We start from the raw sequence: 26156 nt of genomic DNA, 5'->3' as shown, positions 1-26156 counted from the left end.
ACGAGCACTTTCCAGTAGGGTGGAGGGATTGACCGAATTAAAAGTTTGATTGTTTCTAATAGGAAGAATAGGAATAACTATTTGCTTTTGTCACTAATGGATGTAAAGTTTGTTTATGTTAAGTTGCCAAAGCCTGGGATTTTTTGCCGTGGGGGGATAACTGAGACAGATAATATGCAGTAGTTAAAGAAACAGAAGATAGCATTTGAAGTAGAAGACTATACAGGGGCCATAAGAGAAGAGCAGAGAAGTGGGATTAGTTTTTAAATTATTCAATCAAAGATATAATATGCCCAGAGCGTCTTAACTCCATTTTATAACACTGCTGTGGCCCTGTTCATTCCCTCTATGTTCCATTTTAATATCAGTGATAATTTCCACCAATCATTTCACTTATCCATTCATTTACTGATAATTTAACGAAGACTCCCTTTGGAATTCCAGTCCTCAGTGCTCATAAAGCCTAATTAGCTCACTGAGACGGGCATGAATCATATCTTCATTTGTTCCACATTCTTTAACTTTATCAAGTTTTACAACAGCTAACATCCTTAAACCCTTGCATCTAGTAATGATGAATGCCATCAAACCTTAGACCTTAAAGGAACTCCCACATTGTTTTCAATGCTAAATCTGCCTCTTCGATACTTAGCTTCCTCCTTCTTCATGCCATTTGCTTCATTTTTCACCTTTATAGGACAAGAATACCATCCCAACTTGGAGAAGCTTTTCTTGCTTTCAGCTCTAGTTTTGAATTTTTCTTTCTATATCTTTTTTTTTAATACCAAGGTCTAAATTTGCATCAGCTTTCAGAATATATTGCTCAACAAGCTCTGCCTCTCCACACGTGTGCGGTTATTGTGCTGAAACTGAGCTTAATTGCACTAACCTGCTTTTCTGCATTCTTTCCTAGGTTTTGTAGACTATGGACCTCATTGCATAGTGCACCCTCTTCTTCTGATAAAGTCATGAAAATTTGTATAAACATAAGAGATCCTGCCAATACTGGAATTCCAGAGCAACAAACAGAATCTGCTAGAGGAATTCAGTAGGCCAGGCAGAACCTATGGAGAGGAATAAGCAGTCGACGTTTCAGGCAAAAAAAACCTTCATCAGGACTGGAAAGAAAGGGGGGAAGGAATCAGAATAAGAAGGTGGAGGGGAGGCAAAGGTGTACAAGCTGGCGGATGATACTGAGACCGGGTAAGAGGGAAGGTAAGTGAGTGGGGGAGGGGGGAGAATGAAGTTTGAAGCTGGGAGGTGACAGGTGGAAGAGGTAAAGGGTTAAAGAAGAAGGAATCTGATAGGAGAGGAAAGCAGACCAATGGGAAAAAGGGAAGGAAGGAGATGACGGGTGGGTGAGAAGGGAAGAGATAAGAAAGGAGCCAGAGTGGGGATTGGAAAAAAGAGAAAAGGGCAAGAGAGGAGAAAGTACCGAAAGTTAAGAGATATCGATGATCATGCCATTAGGTTGGAGACTACCCAGATGAAATATGAGGTGTTGCTCCTCATCATGGCAATAAAGGATGCCATGGACCATGTGTTCTTTATCTTGCCTTCTCTTCCATGAAGTTCAACTTGTGATGTTCTTGATTTATCAACTTTAAAAGAACATTATTTTGAGTCATATCATATTTTATAATGAAACGTACCTTAACATTTCCAATGGGTTAGTTTCATGAACTTGAATTCCACATCTTGGACAATCATTTGTGTCTTCAAAGTGTTGAACAATACAGCTTTTGCAAACTGTAAAAGAAAACATCAGTTATTTGAACCTCATTTCTATTTAAAACAACCTTTCAAATAAAACATCGTATTTTAGACAGATAATTTCATCTAATGATATTTGCAACTATAACTTAAGATGAAATGTAATTGACTTGATTCAATACATTTAAAATTAATCCATTTCTTTCACATGTCTGCATCATTGTATGGTATGGGAGCTGCAAGGTATCAGACCACAAGACCTTACAGAGGATAGTAAAAGTGGCCTAGAGGGTCACTTGGGTCTCCCTTGTCCCTATTTGTGACATTTTCCAGGAGCACTGAAAACGAAGGGTGTGAAATATTGTTAAGGATCCCTACTGCCCATCCCACAATCTCACTGACCCTCAGGAAGGAGGTATAGGAGTATCAGGTCTAGGACTGCCAGACTGGGTGGCAACTTCTTCCCTCAGGCTGTGAGAAAAATGAACACCGAGCTCTTGTCTCTAGGTCAGCAAGCTGTTTACAGTTTACCTGTGCTGGGCACTTCACATGCATTTTGAATTAAATTTATTAACTTACTGTAATTGTGGATTTGTTTTATAAGCTGTGTGAGTGATATGTTCTATGGGTGCACCTTGGTCCAGAGGAACATTGTTTTGTTTGGTTGTATATATTTACAGTTGATGCCAATAAACTTGAACTTGATTTATGAAGTCCTCAGTGTTACAGCAAAATGCATCATAGACAAAGAACAGCAGAGTTTGGCAAATGAGTACTTACACCATTTGTGTGCAAACATAAGGTCTCCTAAAATTTCATAGAAACCCTTTTCTTCTAAGCACATGGCACTATATAATTGCTGGTATTATTCCTATCAATGTTCATCAACTACTCTTGTTGTTTGAAACTGTTACTTAGTGACATGCCGGGTGTGGAACCCTGCAATCTGCCAGCAATTACCGAGAAATTCCATTCTACATAAAGCTGTCCACTTTTAAAGTTTTTAACTCGTACACAGTAAAACTGAAATAAATCCTGACTTTACTGGGACAGCTATTCTTTATTTCAGCAGTAGGTTTATTACCATTTTGCTAATTGTGCACAACTGAAGCTGCCAGTATAGCCAAGATGAAGGATCCCGAAGAAGGGTCTCGGTGCGGAACATCGACTGTTTACTCTGTTCCACAGATGCTGCCTGGCCTGCTAAGTTCCTCTAGCATTTTGTGTGTGTTGCCTGGAATTCCAGCATCTGCAAATTTTCTCTTGTTTATGAGCGTAAACAAGATAATCTGAGCTAACTAATTCCTTCATCTCGTATTGTTTTACCAGGATGCTGCCTGGATTAGATAGCACATCTTATGAGGAAAGGTTGAGCGAGCAAGGGCTTTTCTTTTTGAAACAAAGGAGGATGACAGGTGGCTTGATGGAGGTGTGTAAGATTATAAGAGACATTGATAGAGTGGACAACCAGCACCCTTTTCCCATGGCGAATACCAAAGGACATCCTTTAAGATGAGTGGAACAAAGTCATATAACCATATAACAACTACAGCACAGAAACAGGCCATCTCGTCCCTTCTAGTCTGTGCCGAACGCTTACTTGGCCAGGCCAGGTTTTTTTTTACACAGAGAGAGGTAAGTACCTGAAATGTACAGCAAGGGGTGGTGGGATAGGCAGATATAGTAGGTACATTTCAGAGACTCTTGGACAGGCACAAGGATGAAAGAAAAATGCAGGGATATCGACTATGTAGGAGGGAAGAGGTGGATTGATTGTGCAGTAGGATAAAGTTTGGCACAATATCATGTTCTATGTTTAATTTGAATTGATTTTTATCTGGTACCAAATTCAAAAAAATTGGACTGATGCTAAAACTAGAATCTCATTCTCAGAAGACCAATTTCATTATCCAAAGATATTTTGTAGTTGCACGGTTATCACTGAAGTGGTGCTCAGCAGCTGTGCTTTGCTAGGAATTGGTGCATGGTACAAGGAAAGCAGTTTTCCCTCAGGATCTGTCCCTCCATGATTTCACCAGTTCAGCCTTCATGAGGAAGAATGAGCCAAATGTAAAACATGCATTCATTGCTATCATAATCCTGATTATCTACAGCCATGAGTCTAGAGGAATGGAAACACTTCCTGTCCAGGAAAACCACCAGATTTTTAGTGGGAGCCCCTATGGGCTCGTGAGTGTTGTCAGTAGCCAGCTATACCTGTAAGAAGTCAGCAACGTTGACCAATCCCAGTGCCCGAAATGCCACTTGAGTCAAATCACATTAATTCATCACTGCATGCTTCGGTGATCTCTTTGATGCAACAATAAGCAGAAAATTGTGAAAGAGAGCAGAGACAGACATGCCATCTCACAATCTGCTGGCTACTTAGCTTTATTTTTCAGTTCAGATGAAGGGCCTCGACCTCAAAACACTCACTACCCATTTCCTCCATAGATGCTGCCTGACCCGCTGAGTTCCACCAGTATTTTGTTATTCTAGAAGTATGCTGTTGCTATCAGAATCAGAATCATATATTCTATATGAAATATCCTATGGTAATGATGTTTAGAATTAAAATAACTTTGATTTCCATATGGAGAACAGTCCAGGCACGAGAATGTGAACAAAGATCTCCTTGCAAAATTTCACATAAATTAGTAAAAGCAGGTTTGTAAAATCTAAAGTCAAAGTAAGTTTAATTATGGAGTAATTTAATTATGGAGCATATGGAGTAATGCTGTTGCGTTTGGCTGTGTTCGTAGGTATTCATGTGTGGTTGAGTGATAATTAAGCTTGAACTTGAACGCTATGTCACCACATCAATGTATACTATATTGAGATTCATTTTCTTACAGCACTCAGAGGAAAGTAAAGAAGTACAATAGAATTTATGAAAAATGGTACATAAACAAAGAATGACAAAAACAATATGCAAAAGATGGCATATTGTGCAAATAAAGAACAAATAATACTGAGAACGAGTTGTACAGTCATTGAAAGTGAGACTGTAAGTTACGGAATCAAGTCAAAGTTCTGACGAGTGAAGGTCAGAATCAGAATCAGGTTTATTATCACTGGCATGTGGCGTTCAATGCAATATATAATACAGAAGAGAAAAAAATAATTATGATAAGTAAATTAATTACAGTATACATATATTGAATAGATTAAAAAACAGAAATACTGTGTATTAAAAAAAGTGAGGTAGTGTCCAAGGGTTCAAATGTCCATTGGGTGGCAGAGGGGAAGAAGCTTTTCCTGAATCGCTGAGTTTGTGCCTTCAGTCTGGGTACTGAGTGAAGTTGGCCACACTGGTTCAGCAGCCTGATAGTTGCAGGGAAATAACTTCTTGAACCTGGTGGTGTTGGACCTAAGGCTTGTGTATCCCCTGCCCGATGACAGCGGAGAGAAGAGGGCATGGCCTGGATGGTGTGTTTCCTTGATAATTGATGCTGCTTTTCTGTGGCAGCACTCCTTGTAGATCTACTCAGTGGTGGGGATGGCTGTACCTGGTTGGCAAATGTCCATCACAGACAAAGCCATCCCCACTATTATACATAGAAAAATGTCTTATTAAAACAGTTTTCTTCAGAGAGCTCTAGGTAGAATGAGGTATCTATGAAGACTGTGAATAAGTCTGTTAAAACATGAGTATGCATTTGCCTCATGGTTCAATGTCCACAAAACATCCTCACTGCCATCTGACGTCTCTAGTCGTGAGTTGCAACCAACTGTCATCACTGACATAGCCATGACTTGAGTATGTTCATTTGAGCACATTCTGAACTTTGAAAGATATTTAAACAGCCTTCAGTCAATCTGAATTCAGTCAGTCTCCTGATATTAGTAGTATGTACCTTGAAATGGGCATCAATACAACAATGTTGAATTCTACTATTCAACAATAGTGGAAGGTTAACTAGAAAGCTCCAACTTAACAAGGAAATGTGCAGTACATAATTAGTAACATTAGATGTGAATCTCAAACAGGAAGAGTATCAGTCACGCTGAGGTGAAATGCACATGGAAGTGTCGAATCTAATGTTCTAATTGTACAATTTTATCCCTTTTCATTCCTAAATGATTGCCAGTGTAATACATCTTGGGTTAAATCAATGTTAAAAATGCACTAGAGTATCTGATTTCCAGGCTGAAGAGTGCAAACAGAATTTCAAAGACTAGATGCTTTATCCCTCTCTCCACTTTTGTAGACCGAGAGAACGCTGCGAAGTTTGTTTTGCTTTCCAAACAGAATCATCAAATTTTGAAGACAGGCCTTTTAACCTAGCTTGTAACAAGGTATTCACCAGTCCTCATTCCATTGCCAATCCCCTTTCAAATTTTACTCTCAAAATATTTGTTCAATCTTCTGGCCTGGGAGCAGAAGGCAGCCAAGTTTGGCAAGAGAGAGTGCCAGTGTGAAGTGGGGAAATAGGTTTGAGAACAGTCCTCACGAGGCCAGGCAGCATCCAATGAAAGGAATAAGCAGTCGATGTTTCGGGCTGAAACGTCGACTATTTACTCTTTTCCATAGATGTTGCCCGGCCTTCTGAGTTCCTCCAGCATTTTCTGTGTGTTGCCTTGGATTTCCAGCATCTGCAGATTTTCTCATGTTTGAGAACAGTTCTGATGGAAGGCAGTTGATTTTGATTGTATTTTTCTCTGGTTTTCTTTCTATAGATGCTGCCTTACCCATTGAGATTTCCGACAATCCCAGATTTTTTACACCTGTAATAGTTTGTTTTTATCTAAGAACCATCAGGCAAAAGGAAACAAATGTCTAACTACAACATTTTGTAACTCCAAATATAATTGGGAAAATATAGAGAATTCAAATACATTAATTCGTTCTGGTTCCCAAAGAAATTCTAGAATACATTGCATTGTTTTTGTTTCTTTAAATATACTAACACTCATGTTCAGTAGTTGTGGATCCACTAAGGGCAAATCTAAAATTAACTGTCACATATCACACTTTGAGAGGAGATTAAAATGAAGGATGCATATTTGATACACTTCAAAGATGGTGGAGGAATGGGTGTCAATTTTTAGCATCTAGATTAAAATTTCAAAGTTCAAAGTAAATTTATTATCGAAGTACATTTATTTCACTGGAAATTCATTTTCTTGTGGGCGTTCATAGTAGATACAAAGAAACACAAAAGAATCCAAAAAAAACCACGCACAAAGACAGACAACTAAGAAATGTGCAAAGGAAGGCAAATTGTGCAAGTATAAAAATAAACAAACAATAAATATTGAGGATGTCAGTTGTAGACTGCTTGAAGTTATCCACACTATTGACCAACATGGGTAACTTCACTCAACTAAACACTGAACTGATTCCATAGTTGTGCCTTTGTTTTGCTTTGACTTTAAATGATTTCTGTCATTTAAAGTACACATAATTTTTGTTTAGTGTGGGGAGGATATTCAGCATCCTATTTTATATGAATACATACAAGGGTCAAGCAAAATAACAGATGCTAGATTTTATATGACACAATGCATGTGGATGGTTTACCACATGCAGTACAGAGGTAAGTTTACTCGTGGTGGAATTTGAGTGACAGTATGAGAACAAAGGTAGATTACAATAAAGGAGAATAAAGATATAAACCAAATGAATATCTACATTTGTAAAGTTGACCGATTCATTTCTGGGGTTTTGTTCAATATAAAATTTAAACAGACTAATGATCATTTTTCTGATTAGGCTGCATTGCTTACCAGTCTGGCCCTTTTTAAAATTTTTCACATTTTGCTTGGTGTGGCTGAGGACTGTAAGTTACTTCCTCAGCAATATTAATGAACCCGATAATGTCCTATTTTTAATTCACACTGAGTAAAAACACTGAATGACTTATTTTATCTTTTAAATTTTATTTGGAGATTCAGCAAGGCCCTTCCGACCCAACAAGCAGGTGAGATCCAATTACACCCATGTGACCAATTAACCTACCAACCCATCTTTGGAATGTGGGAGGAAACTGGAGCACCCAGAGCAAACCCACATGGTCATGGGGTGAATGTAGAGACTCCTTACAGTAAGTGGTTGAATCAAACTTGTGTCATTGACACACAATAGTGTTACTCTAACTGCTGCGCACCCAATTTACTTTACTATGGCTCTAAATAATGAAGACAATTCCCAAAAAACAAAGATTAAAGTACTGTAAATTACTGTGGATCTTAATAATTAAAGTTTTATATTTACTCATTGCAGGGAAGTGCCCAATGTTATTAATCTTCATTCAGAGGAATTAGTAATGAGCATTCCCAAAGGTTTGAAATTAACTACTTCAGACTCAGATGTGTTGGTCATTCTTGTAAGCTGTCTCCAGAATTTATAGTCAGAAGTGTTCCCACTTCATAAATCTGCCAAGCCTTCTGGATATTACGAGCAATCTGATTGTTTATTTTTCAATTTGGATTTGCAGTATCTCCATTAGTTTGCCATTGTATAACAAATTACTTCCTGTGTTCTGAACTTAATATTGTTTTTCACATATAAGCCCACTTGAACTTTATCCTTTCAAATGGAAGGCCGTAGTTGTGTGATATAGTTTCAATATTAATCATTAAGTTGCTTTATTTTACAGATGTCAAGTCTGCACACAAAGAAGCAGTTAGAAGTGAAACTCACTTTCTTTAACTGCAAATCTTCCTTCTTTTAGTTTCCCAATCTGTAAACTGTCAACGTGCAGAATAATGTGGCCAGCAGCTTTAAAGGAAAACAGCATTCAGCCTTCTCTGAACCTTGTCGAGCCGCAGTCTCTCTTGAGCAGGCTTGATAACAGATGCTAGTGCTAGATTCCATGTGGAACAGGCCAGTCATGCTGGGGAATCTATCTCACTGACCTGACATCAGTCAGACATGACATACAATCACGGATCCCATTATTTGAATGGCGATGCCATGCCTGTAAATTAGGAAGAAAAAAAATTGTTTCTGGCATTTTACTTTTTTTTTTGTTTGGATGTATTATAATGTATTTTGTTTTACTTTTGCATGAATATTTAATTATTTTGAGCTGTTGTAAAATAGTTTTTAAATATTTCTAAATATCAGATATTTACAGTTACAAGCCTTGAGATGTTCAGCACAAGGAAAATTCTGCCTCCAATTTAATTCCGTCAGAGGTGCTGGGGCCTGTTGTCATGCTACCTGTCTGTGGTCTACTCAACAATGATTTATTGCCATACACTACTGGGGGTGCTTCCTGAATGGCGTTCTACTTCCCGACCGTTCATATGGGTAGGTAGGTAAGAAGGGTCTACTTAATCCAATTAACTTTAGTCCGCCTTAATTTAAACTGACCCATTGATAGTAGTTTTACAACAGACTACTTTGACTTTTTTGTTCATTTCTCTCAGCAGATCATGCCTTAGAAACTTAAATGTCTACTTCATTAATTATTCATTTTGTTATTTTAGTCAGAGAAAGTGGAGTGGTTTTTCCAACTTCATTGTTGTTATTATTTGCATGTAGGTATATCATTTAGCTACCATGTTTGGCATGAAAAATAGTTAACTTACACACCGACCTGAGCTAAATATATATGATTGTGCCAATAATAATCAGGCGAGAACATCTGTAGGAAATCTGCAACAAGATAATTTATTAGCTATTGCCCCAGTCATGCTTGATCACATGACACTGCCTAGCTTATAAATATACACACACACTTATCTTCATGGTTTACAGTAAGTGGTTGTAAAGAGGCTTTCAGACTGATAACTACTCATTTCAATTTAAACAGAAAGTAACTGCATTTACAAGAATTATTCAAAATCCCACAATACAGTCAATGAAAATAAACCACTTATATTTAACGTCTGTTCTAGTCCTTCCTGTAAGATGGTCAAAAATTCCAAATATTAATGATTTTTTTTTGCTCTAGAATCTACATGAAGTTTTGTTCTGCCTCAGAAGACAGCCCCAACCCTCCTGTCCATCCTCCCACTGAGTCCTCCATCATTTACTCACCGGCACCTATGTATTTCAGTAGGGAGCACATGGTGATAATCTTATGTCCAGTTAGACAAATTGAATAGAAACAGATCCTTATTCAAAAAGCAGAATAATTACTTCTGTACAGCAAAGCTATGCACTGATTTAATTCTGATCGTGTCAGGGGCCTAATTTCCTGAAAACTTAATTTCCTTCTGTATCAGCAAGAATGAAAGAATCTCCTTGAGTACAAATGTATATGAATATGTACTCACAGTAATTGGTCTTTATCACTGGAGACATATCACTTTGTTGCAACAAGAGAGACTACATAAGAAAATGGGAAATGGATGCAAGAAAAGGCCATACAGTTCGTCCAGCCCACAATGTAGTCAAATATGATTGTAGCTTAAATTTGACTTGTCTGCCCAATTCCCAAAGCCCTTGATACCTCTACAGTTAACAAAATCAGGATTTAATATATTTAATGACTCAGCCCAGTCTCTCTAGCTTCTCTCTGACCATCAGATATGAGAAACATTTCAACTTCATTATGTTACTCCTTATTCTGCAATTATGACTCTCTGGTTTCACTTTCCATCACACCGAGGAACATTCTTTGAAGTTAACAACTCCTCTCCTTCTACCTTAGGCCACAAACTTATCAATCACCCCGATGAGTTATTAACTTCTAATTTTCTGCATAATCACTCAAAAGAGTTGAATTGCATGTGCATGTAATGAGAGCTGTATAACTAATCTCCTTCTACCTTAGGCCACAAACTTAACAATCACCCCTGCTTTGGACACTTTCTGGAGGTCCACGATCCGTATGCTCCATGACCGCTGGACTAAGTGTGTAAATACAGGAGGGGACTATGTTGAAAAATAAATGTGCTAGGTTTTCTAAAACTGACTCCTTCTACCTTAGGCCACAAACTTATCAATCACCCCTCATTCATGCAATTGTTCAGTGAATTTTTCAGTAATTGTAGTATAGCTGATTTTGTATTTTTCTAGAAACTACTCTGAAGCAGGTGTCATGTGACTGAATCTGGCTCTTTGATAGGTTATTCTGATCATGATTCTTGTTTGTTATCGGTCTAGTCTGAGCTAATTTTTAGTATAAGTCAACCACAACTTCTGTGCTCCTTTACCTTTGTCATTCCTCTTTCTATAACACTGAATCAACAGCTGCAACAAACATGTTTTATGGCTCATTCCTGATTTCTGAAGATCCACTGGATCGCAAATCACCAGGATCCAACACAACTATTGAAATAGATTATGGAACACTCTCCCAGTGCCAATATCTGCAACATGCTACAAGTTGCAGCCTTCGAATCCAAAAATGACACTTATAACCTATTCTCTGTTTTCTGTCCATTAATAAATCCTCAGTCCACACAGTATATTACCTAATCCCATGTGCTTCAATTTTGTTCAATTATTTCCACTTCATCACCATTCCGAAGCTTGTATGAGTGTTCAAATGCATGTAATCCATCTTATTTTCTCTTGTAGTTACAGGCTCATAAAATTTTCAAAGGTGCCAAACGTCTTTTCCTTTCATAAATTCATGTTAACTCTGCCAACCCTATTATTATTTTCTTGGACCTTGTTATTACAGTAGTAACAAATTCAACTATTTTTATTTTAGCCATTATCAGACAAATTCAATGCAAAATTAAAAATAACCCCACTAACACCCCAATATGCTGATCTAGAACACAATCTAGTAAACATCCTCCAAACAATTATGCCTTGCTAGTTTGTTCAATGTATTGATTGAAGCCCCCATACAGTCTTATATGAACTTCGAAATACCTGATTTTCACATTGCTCTACATTAGCACTATTTATTATGGGTAGGGGCTACTGTCAATTTCCCCCTCATATGATCTAATGGTTAGTATATATTAATTGTATCCAAATTGATTCTAGTTCTTCCATTTTCTGAGCCAAGATCTTAACTTCCTTTCCCTTTGCTATAATTAACCCAGGTTTCCCTATGATGGCCAGTCTTTTTTCCCCCATTTTATTTACTAGTCTACAAGTTAACTATTCCGGACTATTTAATTCCCAACTTTCTTAAATGACTTTCAGCACATACCCTCATTTATTACAGTTTGTTCCATTAATTATTCTGTCTTTCATAAATACTGTACTTGAATAAACGGTCTTCCACATTTCTTGTTTACCATTTCTCTCCACTGTGATTCTAATGTGAGGTACAATCCCGTGTTTTAATGCTCTGTCCCTTTCTGACAAGATGCTTTTGCTGTTGGTCAGCCATTCTGTTTGATAGTTGGGTTATTTGGAGAAACACAAGACATGAGATTTTGGAGTTTTCCTACTCTATTCATTTTTCAGGAACTGAGCATCACTGCAAGATCAACATTTCACGCCCACTGCTAATCAGCCCTGAGAAGCTGGTGTTACAGCCAACCTCCTGAACTAGTTCAATTCAGATAAGCTGGTAAATATAATCACACAGTGCTGCTAGGGTGAGAATTTCATTACCTTGAAATATATGTGGATTTCCAAGTACTTGTGGGAGAACAATCTAGTGGTGGTGTTTCTATGTGATTTCTGCTGTTGTCGGTGGTAGAAGACACGGATTAGAGATATCTTGTTCTGGTAGTCCAGTATTTCCAGTGTATTCTACAGACCAGCCATAGCACGTCTGTGCATTTGTGGTGGGGGTGGTGGGAGGCTACAAGCTGCTCTGGATGCTTTTGAGCTTCTTGGGGGGGGGGGGGGGGTGGTTTGCGAAAGCGGCACATCCAGACCAGTGGTGGATATCCCATCATGACTTGTGCCTTAGCAATGGCAGAGAGACTTTTCCAATGTCAGGATGAATAATAGACCTCTGACCAGTCCACCGTATTTACATGGCTACTGCAGCTGAGTTTCTCTTCAATAATTATTGCCAAGATATTGATGGTGGAGGACAATCTAAAGTGAATCTCAAGCACTGGTCACCTTTATTTGATTTGTCATTGCCATCATGTGTTACTGCTCGAATTTAAGACATGCATCTTCAAACTATCATCAATTTTCTAATGAAATCTGGAAATAGGCCAACATTTTACCATTCAACTTTATTCTAAGCCTGAGAAATAATTTTATTCAATAGTGCTTGTTATTTTTTTGTTTTGATGCAACAAAATATGAATTATTTATATATCCACAGCTCCAAGAATCTAAAAAAGCCAATAACTATATGGGTGTCCAGTGGATGCATTTTTAATCTTACTGAGAGCAAACTTCAAACAAAATAATAAAGTATGTTGTTCCATTCTGTAGACTTATGCCAATAAACCTTTGATAATGTGAAAGTCTCACTACTTGCGCCATGGGTACAATCAACACCCAAATGACCATTATTTCCAGCAAAATTTAGGGTTTTATAAAGTGCAGAGTCTACGAATCATATGGGTACCAGTAATATCATAAACCTCTTAAAACGGGGGTAATCTCTTTTGTGGCCCACTTCAGCAGGCTCTGTGGATGAAACGATGAAACATGTCAACGTAATGAAAATTAATAACCCTTCTTTGCCAGAACTGACATCACAAAATAGCTTTATTGCTAGAGTTTTTCATGGTTGCCTGTCTCTGTGTGCTGCATTCTAGGTTTCTCTTCAACAACAAGGGTTATTTTTACAATTTCTGTATGTGAAAAATAAAAAGAAATGTTTCTCACAAACAGCAAATTCACAATCTCTGTTTTATCCACTGGCAACAAGGCAACACATTTAAATAGTTTACATTATCAATTTAATAGCTCATCATTGGAACAAAATGTCATTTTGTTGAACATTCTGCACACAAAAATATTCTCCAGTAATTTTATGTGAGTCACTGAAGCAGCCAAATAAGTTTAAAGGGCAGTCACAATAACATTATAAAATTTAACACTGCTGTTAAAACAGAAATGGGAATCATGTAAAGCTACATATTTTAAAATATTAAGATTTTTTCATTCACTAACTGCACATAAAATATAAATACTGTAATAAAGTTATTCTCCTTGTATGACCTTGCTTGTTATCTGGAGAAATTATATTTAAAGCTTGTAATTTCTAATTTGAGGTTGAAAGACGTTATAGCACCACATCTGGATGGAAGTAGAATAACAGGTAATCTCATAATACTTTTGTCAATAGTGAGTGTTACATGGTGGAACTTTAGAGCAATTAAATAAAAATAGATTAGTTAGGAATGTCATCCATGGACTTTAATGGACTAAAGGTGTTTAGGGTATTACTTCCTTAAGGAATTAAAACATATTCCATCAGCGTCCACCCATGGTACTGCTTGCAGTTTGACATCATGGTGTCTTTTTGTTGATTGTAACAGTGTGAGAAAAGTTACAGTGCCCTCTGCAATGAGCATGAATAAGTGGCATTTTTGAATTAGTGTTTTTTTTAAAGTAGTAACAGTGCCATCCTCAGGAGGAAGTAGAAATGGCTGGGATAACTACTCCAGCTTTACCAATTGATTTCAGTGAACTTGAGGTCAGTTCCAGGATTTCAGTAAGATGTGCTGAAACACATTCCATTGGCACACTTCTTCATAGAGACTAAGGAGGGTAAGCACTAGCATTAGAAGACATACTAAGCAAATGTCGTGCAAAATTTCAAGTTGTATTATTCAATGTGGAGTCATTTTCTCTGGAACACTGGGGTATATTGGATAATTAAGCAGTAACAATTTATAACAAAGGAACTGAAATTAGCTCCATTAAGTACCATAATGTCCCAGTGATATAACCACATACAGTACAAAACAAAATCACAGCAAAAAGCATCACGTTTTTGAGTTGTTAGTACCTTTCATTTTAAGTAACTTTCTATATTTTGATTCTCACAGCTTTCCAACATTTTTGACAAAGTGCTAACTATATGTTTATTTTCTGCAATGAACAGACCAAAAGAAGTTATTAAGAATCAGCACATCTTGCATAGAAGATTCAACGTCTCCAGTAGTTTAAATAAACTAACTTTGAGCTAAAACATGACTATATATTAGCAGCAGTTTCACTATCAGTTAAAGTGCTAACATGTAAAATGGGGTTCAGTTGAAAACTAAACTATGGAAAATGGATATCAGAAGAAAGTGAAGAAGATAAACATAATCATATCCACTTCATATTCATATCTATTCAACCTGAACAATTTGTTAATGGATTTTGGAATGATATGAAAGGAAAGAAGCAAAAATAGAGTCATAAAGTTAATTTCTAAAGGTAACACATTTAATTTCTTCAGGGTTCCAGAAGTTAGCTTCCACTTATAGGTCACACTTATTTTCTTAGTCAAAAGGGAAGTACTAGGATGCTAGCCAATTAAAATGAAAACAACAAATGCTGGAAATATTCACATGTAACAACAGTATAGACTACAAAAGCAATGGGTCAGGTCTAATATCTTTCAACATTGGGAAGAACCTTCCTAGATCAGGCACCACCATTCAGAACTTAAGCTGTTTGGATGTGAGTGGATTTTTGCTTTGCCTTTGGATCCTAAGAGGAAATTAGATCTTGGATATTGTAACACTGAGGCCCCAACAGCTAAGGAGCCCAAAGTGGATTTAACAGTTGTCACAGTTGTCAGAATTCTTAATGTTTTTAATAACTATTGACTGTAAAAATTATAAAAAACAAAAATAAATTTATTAAAACATAAAATCTCTCATCAATCTTTGAAAAGAATTAAACTAAAGTAAAACATTTTATTAAAAATCAAGTTGATTCCCCATTTTGTAGTTCCAGGATTCCTACTGATTTGATTGTGATCATCAAACCTATAACAAGATCTATGATGTAGTTATACAGTATAACATTCATTATTATTTGAATAAATTGTTTTTTTTAAAAAGCTCTGCTTGTTATAAGAAACTAAGAGATGCTACAGCACCATCTCTGGAGGGAAGAAGAATAAATAGTAATTTGTAGCATGGCATGTCAAGTGGGAACTGTGGAGCAATTAGAGAAATAGCATAATGCTGGGGAATCCTAGCTAGATCACGTAGAGTCCAGTGATGGGTAGCTGTGGGAGATGCACTGGTATTTGTTACTCAGTGATTCCTAGATGCATTGAGGATCCACAAAATCTTGAGACTTAATTCACAGCAAACAACATCGATTCTTCATTTACTATTGCTTGCTCTACCTAATGAATAATTCCAGCATTTTCTGCTTGTTATTTATTGCATTTAAAAGCCATAGCTATTTTGTAGACTCTGATTATGTTTCTCCAACACCACTTCACAACATAACATCTAACACCATCAGGGCAAACATTTTATAATATAGATATGCTTGCAGACTTTCATTGTTCTCAATTCCTCATTTCATTTTAAAATATTCAATACTGTATTTGAAACTGAATAACAATAAGAGAACTAAATACAGCATGTTGAAAACAACAAAAAGGGATAATGAAATTTATTTCTATGGCTTCAGTGATAGTTGCATGTAAAAGTTTCTATCAATAAGTATTAAATACTATCACAAAAGTCTTAATTTTATAACATTTATTGTATTAGGGTTAAGATTGTTTTACTTGTTTTTTTAATTTTAGTTTTCTTTATGCTTGCTTATATGTTTGTATAATTACTTGCTTGTCTGTAAATATTTAGCGAGGTAGCATATTTGACTGTATACTTCTATAGTTTCTTTGTAAAACTTAAATGCGACTCAGACAGATCTTTTCACAGGTTTCCTTATCTAATGGGTTTAATTCGCTGTATAAAGAGAGAGAATGAGGTCAAGTTCTTTTGTAACTCCTTTTTACTGTATATGCCTTATTTGCCAGTACAGTCTGACCTTGCCTGATCTTTACTATGATGAACAACGAATAAAACTGTAACCATAAAATTTGTGCCTCATTCTTGACTTCCACTGAAACTTCCAGACAACTTCATTTCCAGATCTAATATATTCAATGACATTGATTGTTTGTGATGGAACATATTAGTTGGAATCTGGTTAGAGTATCTGGTCAACTGTCAGCATTAGTTATCCTCCATCCATTGTAGCAAGGATGTAGAGAAATCTGTGGACATTGTATCCTGTTCCCTTTACATCAAGGTTCACAAATTTTGGATTATAATTACAAGCATGTGCTATGGTTTTTTTTTGAATCCAGGATTTTCAGCAACATTACAAAGGCTAATCATGAAAATTATTCAAGAAATCTCCAATTTGTGCCTCAAGACAATATCACCAAGGGTAAGGAATCAGCCAAAGAGAAGAAGACACACTGGAGTTGAAGAACAGCAAATCACTCTCTACATGGACATTTCAGTTTTAGAATTTATAAAGGTGCATTTAGATTATCAATTTGGTATCAACTTTCACCAAGGAGCAAAGCTAGAATAATCCTATTTCTGACTCCAAATAAAAATAGGGGGTAATTCAAAGGAAAGCTTCTCTCGCAGTGTTGCCACAGAATACTACATGGAGTATAAATCCTAACTGGAGTCAGCAATGTGGACCTTGATCACTTTGTGCATCATGTTAATATTTAGGGAATAAGGATTCTTTCTTCCCTCATAAACGTTTAAAGATTCAAAGTCGGCCAGACAATGGCCTCCATAATGCATTCAGTATACATAGATCTTTCTTCCTAATGAAATTGTTAAAAGTTCCACTCTGGAGACATTCAAAGAATGTAAGAGAAATCCCAATTGAAGCTGCTAACTTCAGACTATCCTTAGGCTGGTAACTGCAGCACAAATAAATCAAATGATCCAAGATGCTGGAGTCAACATTAATTTCGACATAATGTGCGACCGCTTTTTGATTTATTGTTGAGAGCACACTGCAATAAGAGAACACTTCCATTTGTACCTTACATTAAAAAAATGATTGCGCTGTACAGAATTTCATGAGACTTAAGGAATTTCATTTGTTTGATGCCTTATACAAGTACATAAAATTCACTATCACGTACACAAACAGAATACGAAGTAACTTAAGCAGGACAATGAAAGGTTTTGCAATTCAGATCTGTTTGACTTTATTCATCTTGACCCTACAGAAACTTGCTGCTAAAACTTAATTTATACAGCGTCACATAAGTCCAAGACTGTAGACCACAGGCCTATGGAATTATTGAAATATGTATATCAGCCATTCAGTACAAGTCCATCCAAATAAAGGGAACTTTTAGTGTATCATATTAATCTAAAGTACAAAGAAGCAGAAAATTATTAAGAAAGTATATAATAAATCAGAGACGTGCAGTTCAAGATCACTCTACTAAAGTCCAAGAAACAGAAAGTTAAAGATAAATTATATTGAGAAAAAATCAAATGAAATTCCTCAAGTCTCATGAAATTCTGTACTGCACAATCATTTTTTATGCAAGAAATAAATGTTAGTGCAATCCCAACTCCTCAACCCAGTTTTTCTTCATTGGCTAATGTTACATTATCACCAGTCCGAGATTCATCTATCTGCATCAATGATGTGACAAATACAATCAGACAGAATTACAAATTGCCTCCTGAAAGCAATGGCCGCTTCTACTTGGCTTTGGTGATAAGAACAGTTATCTATTGACCCTCGTTAATAGCCTTGAGAAGCTGGTGGTGAGCCAGCCTCTTGAACTGTTGTAATCGCTCTGATGAAGGAACTCCTGTTATATTGCTGGTTAGGGCATTTCAGGATTTAGACCCCAATGAAAGTTAGTGACAGTACTTCTAAGTCTGGAAGGTGTGCAACCTTCCTCAATATGTACAAGCCTACATATTGAGTAGGCTGGAGTCATTAATCATTTCTTGCTCCTTTATTATGCAATAAAAATCAACAATATTTTAAAATAATGACTGAACATTTCAGCATCCACATTACATACATGTTTAGTATTTGATTCTGATTCAAGATTTCTCAGAAAATGGAGTCTGAGGATGAAGATTGTTTAAATTTTGTGCGAGCTGTTAAAATGCTCTCGCAAAATCAGAAATCAGGTGGCAGAGGGGAAGAAGCTGTTCCTGAAATGAGTGTTTCTCTTCAGGTTCCTGTATGACACTAATTTAGGAAGTCTATCTAGTAGTGGAAGAAAGCTAGAGAAAAAAATTTGGGAATAAATTAACAAACTAATCAAAAAAGCTATTGATAGGCACCTTATCACAATTTCTGGGAACAGCCTATCCCACTAGACGTAGCAGTACAATGAGTCAAGTAAGATTGTGTTGCTCTGGGATTCCAGAGCCTTTAAAGTTCGATGTCATGCAGTCAAACAGTGGCAAGGAAACCTTCTCTAACATCTACCATTGTCCCTCAGATGATCTTTAGGGTCTCTCAGCGTTCTTTAATACTGAACAAGACGAGAAGCAGCAAGGGCGTGTACAGTATATTGAAAAGGGAATCTTCAGTGGTCATCACAAAGAGTGACTTTGTTGCACTACCACTACCAAGCTAACTGAGTTCTGATGAGCATAGTTGCTAGTACCCAGGTTCAGAGCATGTCATCTGACCTGCAGAGGATTTTTGAGTGGGAGGGATTATTGTCCTGTTGTCGTGGTTCATGTGGGTACCAATGACGTAGGAAAAACAAGGAACGAGGTACTGCTGGGGGAGTTTGAGCAGCTAGGGACTAAATTAAAACACAGAACCTAAAGATAATAATCTCTGGATTGGTATCTGAGCCACGTTTAAACTGGTACCGGGTTAACAATAACAGAGAGCTCAATGCATAGCAACACAGTTCCTCCAGCATTTTGTGTGTGTTGTTTGGATTTCCAAGCATCTGCAGATTTTCTGGTAAATGCACAGCTCAAAGATTGGTGTGGGAGAAGTGGGTTTGAATTCATGGACATTGGCACCAGTACTGGGGAAGGAGGGAGCTGCTCAAACGGAATTGGCTCTACTTAACCAAACTGGGACCAGAGTCCTGCTGAATCTCATAACTAGGGCATTGAATAGGACTTTAAACTAAATAGTGGGGTTGGGGAAGAGTCAATAGCTTGAAAACGTGTGGACAAAGTAAAAGGGAAGGAGAGTGCAGAAGAGGATACTGAAGTCCCAGTGGTAAAGAAAAAAACAAAAAGTTGAGAAAGGAATAAGAATTTAATTTTAGGTAAGATGAAGGCAAAATTGAAAAGAATGGTAGCCAATGCAGGAATTAAAGTGTTATATTTGAATGTATTTGGTATGCAAAATAAGGTAGATGATCTTGGTAGTGCAGTTGGAGTTTGGCAGGTATGATGCTGCAGGCATCAAGGAATTGTGTTTGAAAGAAGATCACAGCTGGGAACTTAACATCTAAGGATGCACATTGTATCAAAAGGACAGGTAAGTGGCCAGGGGGAGAGGGAAGCTCTGCTGGTAAAAAAAATTAAATCACATCCTTAGAAAGAAGAGACATAGGATCAGCAGATGTAGAACGCATGTGGGTAAAGCTAAGAAACTGCAAAGGTAAAAAGACTGATGGGAATACATAGACCTCTGAACAGTAGCCAAGATGTGGGGTACAAATTACAATAGGAGATAGAAAAATTATGTAAAAAGAACAATGTTAAGGAAAGAAAAGATGAGATATCATAGTAAGCTAGCCAATAATATAAAAGGTATCATTTTTTCCAGATATATAAAGAGTAAAAGAGAGGCAAGAATGGATATCAGACTGCTGGAAAATGATGTTGGAGAGGTAGTAATGGGGGACAGGAAACTAAATAAGTGTTTTGCATCAGTCTTCATTGTGGAAGAAACCAGTAATATGCTAGAAATCCAAGAACGTTGGGAGCAGAAGTAAGTGTAAGTGCTCTTACTAAGGAGAACGTGCTTGGGAAGCTGAAAGGACTGAAAGTAGATAGGTCATCTGGACCAGATGAACTACACCCCAGGGTTCTGAAAGAGGTAGCTGAAGACATTGTGGAGGCACTAGTAGTAATTTGCAATATTAATTAGATAACTACAGCAACAAGAAAATGGCAAATGAGTCTCCACTCTTTAAGAAAGGAGGGAAGCAAAAGATAGGAAATTATAGGCCAGGTAGTTTGACTTCAGTGGTTGGCAAGATGTTAGAGTTCATTACTAAGGATGAGAGTTCAGGATACGTGGAGGTCCACAATAAAATAGGCCAAAATCAGCACGGTTCTCCCTGACAAATCTGTTGGAATTCTTTGAGGAAATAACATCACGATAAACAGTCAATGGATGTTGCCTACTTGTTTTTTTTCCAGAAGGCCTTTGACAAGGTGCCACACATGTGGCTGCTAAACAAGAGCCTGGGGTATTACAGGATAGAAGATTAGCTGACTGCAGAAGGCAGAAAATTGAAATAAGGAGGGGTCTTCCTCGGAATAGAAACCCATCCCTTTAGTACAGAGGATGGTGAATTTGTACAATTAATTGTCACAGACAGCCACAGAGGCCAAGTTATTGGGTACATCTAAAGCAGAGGTTGATGGGTTCTTGATTAGAAGGGTATCAAAGATTATAAGGAGAAGGCGTGAGAATCGGATTGCAATGGAAAAATAATCAGCCATGATCAAATGGCAGAGTAGACTTAATGGACCAAATGGCCTCATTCTGCTTCTATAATCTGATAGCAATATGATAGACTTAGTCTGCAGAAAGTAGAGAATAAATCAGCATGAGAGATATACCTTCTTGACTTCAACCTCACCAATTCACCTGTGGCACATCATCTGTTTCTTGATAGCACTAGAACATACTACTACTGTCCATCATTATGGAGACAAAGCCCCGTCTTCATACTAAGAACATCCACTGTCATGTTATGTAACACCACAATCATGCTGTATAGAATATACTCAGAACACATATGATAGCTCAAGGAATTCATGAGAAGGAGTGGATCACCAGCATGAATATAACTACAAAAATTTGGACCCCATGGCCAAACATATCTTTTGCTCTTTTTCAAGCCAAAGGATTAAACTTAATTCAAAGAGGAACACTGGAGAAAGCAGCACTAGATGTAGCTAAAATTAAGTGTTGGCCTGTTGAAGCCAGAAATGTGTGCAAAATAAAAACTACATTCCCCGTTAAAGATACTATAAATCAATCCTACAACCAACAGATCAAACCTCTGTAGTCCTCCCACATCACATGAACGGTGGTAGACATTTAAGCAGTTTATGGGAGGCAATGACTGTATGAAGGCCATGAGAGAGCCAAAGCAAGACAGAAGGATCCACACCTGTTCAGTCAGAAGTCCCTGGTGGATTATCCGCATTGGCTTCCTCCTATCATCACAGAAGGCAGTCTTCAGTTAATTCAATTTCCTCCATGTGATATGAGTACACAGTTGAGAACAATGTACATAGCAAAGGCTTTGAAACAAAATAACATCCTGCTATCATACTGAAGAATTGCATTCCAAAGTTAGCTACACTTCTAGTAGTACAGTTAGACTGCTGACATTTGCCTAATAATGTGGAAAATTGCATTCAAAGCATGTCCTCCGCACAAAAATAGGACAAATCCAATCCAGCTAATCACTGCCTAATTAGTCTGTGCAAAAGTGTAGTTGACAATGCTACCTGTTGGCAGGTACTTACCCTCCAATAACTAACTGAACCACAGTTTGGCTGTTGAAAGGACCACTGGAGTCCAGACCTCAGCACAGCCTAGGTCCAAACTTGGACAAAATAGCTGAACTCCAGGGGCAAGGGGAAACGCAATGACACTTGACACTATGAGCTCGTGATATTGAATGCAGCATCAAGGAGCTCTGATATAACTAAAGTCAATGGGCATAAGATTAAAAACTCTCAGATAAACTCTTGTACTTTTTATTACTGAGATACAGCTTGGCAACAGGCCCTTCCAGCCCAGTAAGCCCACACTGTGTGATTTTGGAGCACCCAGCTGCAATCCCAGAGATCGATTCAACAAAGGAATTTGGACTGAAGATGTAAGTGGAAGCTATTGATAGTCACAGGCAGCATCCAGAAGAAAGTTTAAAGGTTTTAAAAAAGAGTAGCTTGCGTTGTCACATGTACATTAAGTGAAATGTGACATTTGCTTCAATGACCACAGTCTGACCACTTGCTGGGGGCAGCCCACAATGTCACCTGCTTCTGACACTAACATATCACACCTACAACTTACTTATATACCTTTGGAACGTTGGAGGAAACCAGCACCCAGAAGAACCCCACATGTTCACAGGGAGAACGCACAAACTCCTTAAAGACAGCGGTGGGAAATGAACCTGGGTCACTGGCACTGTATAGCATTATGCTAACTGCTCTGCTACTGTGCCTCTCCAAATATTGGAGGTTAATCCTCCCAACCCAGGACAGCATCACAAGAATTCCTCAGGATAGTGTCATGAGCCAACTGTCATCAAATGACCTTCCTTCCAATCATGATGCTAGAGATGAGGATGCTTGCTAATGATTACACAATGCTCATACATAGCTACCCAGTGATTGAAAGCGTCCATGCACAGGGACTTGCAAATATTCAAGTATGAATGGGGAAGACACTAGCAGTATGCCAGAAATTTCAGAAGGTCGGGGAGGGGGGGGTTAGACCTGAGTATAGTTAATATCACTGAGAAGCTGGTACTTGGGAAGCTGAAAGGTCTAAAGGTACACAAGTCACCTGGACCTGGGTTCTGAAGGAGGTAGGTGAAGAGATTGTGGACAAATTAATAATGATCTTTTAAGAATCACTAGATTCTGGAACGGTTCCAGAGAACTGGAAAATTGCCAATATCAAACCTCTTTTTAAGAAAGTAGGAAGGTAGAAGAAAGGAAATTATAGGAGAGTTAGCCGGAATTCAGTGGTTGGGAAGATGTTAAAAGTCCATATTAAGGATGGGTCTTGGGGTTCTTGGAGACACATGGTAAAACAGGACAAAGTCAGTATGGTTTCCATAAGGATAAATCTTTTCTGTCAAATCCGTGGGAATTCATTGAGGAAATAACAGGCAGGATAGACAAAGGAGAGTTACTGGCTGCTGTTTACTTGGATTTTCAGAAGGTCTGTGACAAGCTGCGTAACAAGATAAGAGCCGATGATGTTATGGTCAGGAGGCAAAGAGTGGGAATAGAAGGGGCTTTTCCGGTTACCTGCCAGTGACTAGTGGTGTTTTACTGGGGTCGGAATTGGGATCACTTCTTTTCACATTATATGTCAACAATTTGGAAGACACAATTGGTAGCTTTGTGACCAAGTTTGCAGACGATATGAAGATAGGTGGAGGGGCAGGTGGTGGTGAAGAAGCAGGGAGTCTGAAGTATTTAAGACAGATTCCGAGAATGGGCTAAGAACTGGCAGATAGAATATAGTGTGGGGAATAAAGGCGTAGACTATTTTCTAAATAGGGAGAAAGGCAGAGGTGCAAAGAGACTTTGGACTCCTTAAGCAGGGTTCCCTAAGGTTGACTTGCAGGTTGAGTTGGTGGTAAGGAAGGCAAATGCAATGTTAACATTCATATTGAGAGGACTAGAATATAAGAGCAAGGATGTGATGCCGAGGCTTTATAAGGTACTGGTCATAATGTACTTAAGAGTATTGTGAGCAGTTTTGAGCCTCCAGCTAAGAAAGATATGTTGGCACTGTAGAGTGTCCAGAGGAGGTTCAGAAGAATGATTCTGGGAATTAAAGGGTTAACTTATGGGGAGCGGTTGCTGGAGTTTAGAAGAATGAAGGAGGATTTCATTGCAGCCAACCAAACGTTGAAAGGCCTAAATAGAGTGGGGATGGAGAGGATGTTCCTCATAGTGGGTGAGTCCAGGACCAGAAAGCACAACCTCAGAATAGAGGGATATCTTTAGTATATATATTTATTTCTTTCCCCAAGTAACCAATTATTTCATCTTCGAAGCACCTATATATTTAATCCTGTCTTTTGTAAATAAGGGCGCCAAATTTTCAAAAATGTTTCATATTTATCTCTTAAATTATAAGTAATTTTTTCAAGTGGAATACAGCCATAAATTTCGTTCTTCCAACGATCTATTATTACGAACTCCATGGAGCATGTGGGGATCCTCCAATATCCAGGCATTCCTTTTTTTTTTCTTTCTTATTTTTTTAATAGGGATGTTAGGGGGGAGGGGTTAAGGGGAGGGGGGCTGGGTGACACATTTTTTTCATACACATTTATTCTGTAACTATTTGAAAACAATAAAAAAAGTTAAAAAAAAAGAATAGAGGGATATCCATTTCCAACAGAGATGAGAGGGAATTTCTTTAGCCAGAGGTTAACGAATCTGTGGAAAACATTGCCACGGACAGCTGAGGAGGCCAAGTCACAGAGTATATTTAAAGTGGAGTTTGATAGGTTCTTAATGAGACAGGGTGACAAAGGTTACAGAGAAAAGGCAGAAGAATGGAGTTGAGGAATAATAAACTAGCCATGATGGAATGGAGGATGGGCCCAATGGCCTAATTCTGCTCCTATGTCTGATGATCTTATGAGCCAGTAATTGATAGCCAACACTAGTTGCAATCGCATGAGGCAATTACATCTCCTAAAAGAGACTTTTTTTTCATCTGACCTCAGTGATGGCCATTACCAAAGTCCTCCACCACCAGCATGCTATGGTGTTACCAAGTCCATACTAAACACGCTCCATCACCAGTGCACAGTAGTTTCAGTGTGTACTATATATAAAATGCTCTGCAGGCTCACCTACAATACTCCAAAACAGCACTTTGCAAACCAGAGATCACTACCGGAATGAAAAGTTACTGGGAAACTGCAGGAGATTTTCATTAAGACCAGTTCAGCTGCAATCATAATGGAAAATATATACCACCAGAGAGTGGAATATATTTATTTCTACCTCTAGAGCAGGGGTTCCCAATTTGGGGTCCACGGAACCCTCGGTTAATGGTAGGGGTCCAGGGCATATATTAAAAAAAAGTTTGGGAACCCCTGCCCTAGAGGGAATAATCAAAAATTCCTATTTGGAAGCATTAACAGCTTTACAAACTACTGCTGCTGCAAAACAATAAATTTTACATCAAACAAGTCAGTGATATTAGATCTGATTTGGAGTGGCTGCGCAGGTAAGCTGAAAGGCACACTTTTGCTGCTGTTTCAACAAGTTGATGTGAACATTTTATGGGCTAATACTTAGAAACATACACACAATCTGGTCATCCTGCTGGAAAAAAGCAGTGCTGGGGCTCAGCTCATCCCTTGGATTCACAGCATGCAGTTCCTGCCCATCGGCAATGTTGTTTCTCAGATGTGCAAGGATCAACAATCTGACCTTCAGTACCTGAGGGATGCTCAACTCATCCCAATGGCCTTTTAAAGGCCAACAGGGATGCACTATTATTGGATATACACACTGTGCCTGAAGCATCCTGAAGTGTTTTGATACCTTAACTCAGTTAAAGTCTATAGGATGTTGAAAATATGTAATAAAAAAAGGCACACAATATTAAGGAATTAAAATACAATAAGTAACACAAATAATTCAAACACCTCCTTGATATTAGTGTTCTTTTTACATAAGGTGTACAAATCCATCCACTGCAT

General features: G+C 37.8%; 1 protein-coding gene across 5 annotated transcripts in view; it reads right to left on the bottom strand.

The window, feature by feature from the left end:
• Window positions 1-26156, bottom strand: part of pcgf5b (polycomb group ring finger 5b) — a 147659-nt gene that overhangs the window by 47684 nt on the left and 73819 nt on the right. For all 5 annotated transcript variants that reach the window (XM_073027424.1, XM_073027423.1, XM_073027426.1 and 2 more), the window contains one exon: window positions 1653-1749. In XM_073027424.1, coding sequence (XP_072883525.1) covers window positions 1653-1749 — 97 coding nt within the window. The remainder of the gene's footprint in view (window positions 1-1652; window positions 1750-26156) is intronic.

This window comes from Hemitrygon akajei, chromosome 23 (assembly GCF_048418815.1).
Source record: "Hemitrygon akajei chromosome 23, sHemAka1.3, whole genome shotgun sequence".
Classification (NCBI taxonomy): Eukaryota; Metazoa; Chordata; class Chondrichthyes; order Myliobatiformes; family Dasyatidae; genus Hemitrygon; species Hemitrygon akajei.
This window is presented reverse-complemented; position numbering and strand designations above follow the sequence as displayed.